This window comes from Neophocaena asiaeorientalis, unplaced genomic scaffold (genome assembly GCF_003031525.2).
Source record: "Neophocaena asiaeorientalis asiaeorientalis breed wild unplaced genomic scaffold, Neophocaena_asiaeorientalis_V1.1 scaffold78, whole genome shotgun sequence".
Classification (NCBI taxonomy): Eukaryota; Metazoa; Chordata; class Mammalia; order Artiodactyla; family Phocoenidae; genus Neophocaena; species Neophocaena asiaeorientalis.
This window is the reverse complement of record NW_020175018.1, coordinates 11,592,335-11,597,315: the sequence shown is the minus strand read 5'-3', so window position 1 is coordinate 11,597,315 and position 4,981 is coordinate 11,592,335. Positions and strand designations below refer to the sequence as shown.

General features: G+C 57.8%; 1 protein-coding gene across 2 annotated transcripts in view; it reads right to left on the bottom strand.

The window, feature by feature from the left end:
* LMX1B (LIM homeobox transcription factor 1 beta) overlaps positions 1-4,932 on the bottom strand; it is an 80,462-nt gene extending 75,530 nt beyond the window's left edge. For both annotated transcript variants that reach the window (XM_024762803.1, XM_024762804.1), the window contains exons 1-2: positions 4,848-4,932; positions 3,806-3,992 (exon numbers count right to left, since the gene is read on the bottom strand). In XM_024762803.1, the coding sequence (XP_024618571.1) occupies positions 3,806-3,992; positions 4,848-4,917 (257 nt within the window). In that variant the 5' untranslated portion in view covers positions 4,918-4,932. The remainder of the gene's footprint in view (positions 1-3,805; positions 3,993-4,847) is intronic.
* Between the last annotated feature and the right edge of the window lie 49 nt (positions 4,933-4,981).

Genomic DNA, 4,981 nt, shown 5'->3' with positions numbered 1-4,981 from the left:
CGCCACACCCGCCGCTCTGAGGAGAGGTGAGCCTCCCAGGAAGGCCTTTCCCGGTGTAAACACTTCCCAGGAAAGGAATGTGCTGGGAAGAGCTGGGTTGGGCCACTGGAGCCGCAGCCAGCTGGGGTAAATTTAAAAAAAAAAAAAAAAAAAAAATCACCCCAGGACTCAGACGGCTTTTTGTGAAACTCAATCAAAGCTTCGCTGCCCCACTCGTGCTGCAGTGGGCGCATCCTACCTGGGCAGGCGAGGCCCAGGGGACCGGCGCGGGCTCGGCGGCGGAGAGGCGAGGCCGCCCGGGAAGGCCCGGTGGTAGAAGCGCACCGCCAGCCCGGGACACCGAGGTGGGCGCAGGGCGCACGCAGGCTCCGGCTCGCACACCGACGAGGCTCGGGTCGTCAGACCTGGGAGCTGTCTTACAAGCGATTAGGCTCCATTTTGTGACAGATTTTTGGACTCTCCACCGACCCTCCCCCCTTCCGGAGCCTCCTCCCGGAATTCGCCACCTCCTCGGGATAGAAAGATAGAAACCCTTTCCAGACAAGCGACAGACGGCAAGAAAAGAGAGTTACATAATTCTATTAGGCCAAGCGGCAAAGAAAAAAAATTGAGGGCGGGGATTTATGTTGTCATTTTTTAAAAATGCGTTCTCCGGTGAAGGAAGGAGAGAGGTGTTCGTGATTTTGCGTTTGGAGGCCGCGTTTCCTCCCGGTTTCTAACCGGGTTTTCTGTCCGAGAAGGAGCTCGGGATGCCGAGGGGCCAGAGGCTCGGGCATAGGAGAACTATCCGATGATTTATTTTTTTCCCCTGAAGGAGCCCCCGAAAAACACGTACTGAGAAAAAGGAGACTTCGAGTTATGCGTGAAAATGCACAAATGCCGTGGTGGCCTGCGCTCCGCTTTGCAGGTCCAGGACGTGCGGGTGGATTTTATCAAACGCTATTAAATGCACCCAAACGTCAATTAATCACCCCGTGGTACATAAAATAACGCTGTGCCTCTGGGTCTGTGTCCCGCATCTCTAAAACAAATCGAAAGGAGGAAGAGGCGCTTAATAAAAATAGCAATCTCCTTCCAAGGACCGAGCCCGGCAACTCCTATCGAGACGAAGAAACATTTTTCAAAAGTTATGGCGGGGGTGTGTGTTAATTTCCCAATACCGCTGACGCACAGACTCCACAAAATTGAGAAGGCACGTTCCTGCGCCCACTTGCCTGGATTCTCGTCTGAAAAGCATTTACGCACAGATGCAATAAATATGCATCTGCGATCCTCAAAGAAAAAAATAAATCGTGAAATACATTTTTACTGTGCAAAGAACATCGCTTCCCAGTGAGCCCCCGCCTGCGTCTCTGCGCTGGCTCTCCCAGAGAAAAGCTGATGCGAGATCCGACTGGGTATTTGTCCCCAGAATTGTCTTGATAACAACAATCCCCCTTCAGCCCCCAACTGGCCAGCCTAGTGCAGATACCTAATTGGCATTATTGGAAGAAAGTGGGGGGGGGGCGGGGAAGAGGAAGGCACCGTGAGAGGCATGAATAATGCCCGCCTGCTGCCCTCGGGACCTAGACTCGAGCTGGAGATTCGCCCTGAACCAAAATTCACCCGCAAGCACACCCCTAACTCCACTGAGAGAGAAAAAGCTCTTAGGCGCCCTTTTTTGTTTTTTAAACAAACATATTTTCGGCAAAGCAATCGCTGTTTAGTGTTTAATTGTTTTGTAAAATGAGGGAGTTGGCCATTCAGCTTTAAGGGATCATCTAGCTCAACATTTGTGACTTTACAATTCTGTGCTCTGAAGAACCAGGGGGCATCCTCTCCTTGTTTTAAGGAAAAGCTCTGTAAATGACTGAGGGGTGGGGAGGAGAGAGTGAGCAGATATGTACAAGAGGTTGGAAAGAGTCTTCACAAAATGTAAAAAAAATTTTTTTTCAAAAAATTGCACAAATGACTCGGAGGCCCATTTCCAGTTTTCTGGGCCTCCAGCCCGCACGTGTTAAGTGATCCAGGCTGAGCTGTGCGGGGAGTGGCACTGCCACAACCGCGCTCGGGGTCAGGCAAACAGAGCAAGGCGAGGGGTGCAGGACAGCAGGATGTGTGTGGACTTGAGGCCGGTGAGCCCTGCTGAGGGGCCAGCCCCAAGCCTCCAATCACATCTACCCCAAACTGCTTTCATCACTTGATGCTGCTGTACGCCTGCCTGCGGCTGAGCTGACCGGTGGCCTCACTTTCTCCTGGAAGTAGAATCAGATCAGTCCGGGGCACAGCACAAACACGATCAGTGGCAGTGTACCTAACCTGGGGCGGTCCGGAGGGGGACCACAGAAGAGCTGACTCTGAACAGGGTCCCAGTTCCTGCTCTCACTGCCCCCCAGCTGGCAGGAAGTACAAGGCAGAAAAAGCAGCTCCTGCTGAGCCCCCAGACCAGGGGAGCACAGTCAGAATAGGTGCCAGCGTAGGGCTCACACGGAGACTTCTGAAGTAGAACCCGATGCCCTTCTCAAGGGCTCTGGCCTGCAGTCCCACCTATTTCCAGGTCTCAGCCAAGCTGCTCCACTTCCCATCAGGGCCTGGATTTAGGGACAGTCTCTGGGCAGAGCAGGTAGGCTGCACTTAACTACCAAGCACGGGCAGCCCAGCCTTTTCCCAGAGGCTTGGGCACACACAGCCCCCCTCTGAGCCCCAAACCACTCGAGCAGCCTACCCACCCTACAGCCCCATCTGAAACGGTTTTCTGGGCTTCGCTAGAAAGTTCTCACAGGCACCCACTTGTCTCCAAATTACTGCTCTGGGCATCCCCACACCCCTCTCCTCTTCCTCGTGTTGCTCCTCTCTGCCTCCCTCTTAATCACCCTGTCAGGCACAAAACTCAGAGGGTCAAAAGAAAAAAGAAAAAACCAAAACCTGGATCTACTCTTATCTGCCAGGAGCCCCCTGCCAGACAAACCCACAGTCTCAGCTAAAAGCAAAAGTCAGTAGGTAGGGCTCAGCCCACAGTTTCTGGCCTCAACGCTGAGGCTTGGGCTGCGCCAGGGTGCAGCAAGCCATCCCGCCCCAACACATACACATGGCAAGAAAGAAGGGCTGCTGGGGAAGGTTGACTTGGTCAGTTCCTCACCCCATGGGGAACCCAGGTTGTGGTTTCCCACCTCTTAAGGTCCTCTTCCTAGACAGCTTCTCCAGCCAACAATAATTATACGAGCAAAATTCCCGCGTGGAACGGTTTGGGGAGAATGCACACCCTTTTCTCTCCATCAGGGACTGAAAGTGCAGCAGGAAGCCTGGCAGGAAGGGGGCATCCCTGGCTGCTTGGGCACTTCAGCACCCTGCCATTCCACCTCCTTGCTTCAAGAATCCCAAACCAACACAAACCCTGCCTTTGGGCTGGGGAAGCACACCGCCAGTGCCCGGCTCCCTAAAGCACTGCTTTCGTTTGAAAAATCAATTCTCGGTCCCCAATGCAGGCCTCAGTGAAGCCAGCCCCTGTCCCACGACTGCAGCATCGTACCCCCTCGTCAGCCCAGGGCCTTGTCCCGCACCCCGACTGAGCGGCCCAGCGCAGGTTTCCCGGACAAAGGGTGGTAACAGGGGCTGCCGGAGGGTCCTGGCTACCCCACCAGTGTTGGACGCGCTGGGACGGCTCTGCCCTGCCGGGAGACGCGCAACCCGCGGAGTTCTCGGAGCTGACGGGCCCAGAGGCGCGCAGGGCCGGCGGCAGGGCGGACGCGGGCCCGACATGGCAGGGGGGCGGCCGGGCTGGAGTGCCGTGCGGCTGCGGGAAAGGAGAAGGACGAGAGGCGCTTACTGTTGGTAGTCTTGTTTGCAGTACAGTTTCCGATCCCGGAAGTAGCAGCTGGTGGTGAGGGCTTGCTGACACGCCGCGCACTGCAAACACTCCTCGTGCCAGGACGACTCGTTGACTCGCATCAGGAAGCGGTCGGAGATGGGCCGCTGGCAGCCCTCGCAGACGGCGGGATGCGGGCAGTCGGAGCCTGCGGCGCACAGGGCGAGAGACGGGCCGTCAGCCGTCAGCGCCGACCAGCCCGGCCCAGCGTCCCGATCGCGCGGTGCCCGCAGCTCCGGGCCCAAAGGCGAGGGCAGCCCGGGACCGCCGTCCGCCGCCTGCGCTTCCCCGGCCACCGCGCCAGGGGCCGGGCAGCCTCAGCTAGTTCGTCCCAGTCAGCGGACTCCGCCGCGGAGAGGCCGCGGGCCTGGAGCCTCGGCTCGGCGCTGCGCGCTCCCCTTCTCCGGAGATCGAGCATTTGGTGATAATACGTATGAGAACGAGCACGGCGCGGGGCAGCCGGCTGGGACCGAGACAGGAGAGGTGAGGCTTAGGCGCCCGCTGGCTGACACGCCCCACGGTGGCGTTCGTTGTCTTCTCTCCCTCATCTCCCCAAAATCTGTGGTTTAGCTGACCCAGGGAACATTTCCCTCTTAGAGACTCCCTCTCCCCAAGGGACCTGGCACCACTCTCAAGCTTGCCAAGGTAACTGACTACTTGAGTCCTCCATCATCCCTGCCACCCGCCTCCAACCTCTCGCCCGGAGTGGCAGCTCTGGAACTGAGGCCCGGTGAGGATGGGGGGTAGCGGCTGGAGCTGTCCTGTCCTCGCTCCTCCTAGGTGGTGTCCCTGCATACCTCTGTCCCCTCAGGATGCCTGTCTAGGCGTGCCTGCCTGTTGCCCCTCTGGGGATCACTCCAGGAGTTTTCTCTCTGTGTCCCCCACGCCCCCATGTTCTGCAAACCACTGTCTTTATCCGTTGGCCTGGAACCCTGTGTCCACCTCGGAACGAGGCCCCTGTCCCCTGCCCGTGACCACTCGGGCGTTCCGACCCCGCACTCACCCAGCAGCACCCCTAGAGTGGCGGGCCCGGGGCGCAGGGCGTGCTCCTCCATCTTGATGCCGTCCAACATCTTAGCGCAGTCCGTCTGCCCGCGGGGGAAGCACCTCTCCAGCGATTCGGGACCTGTTGCTATA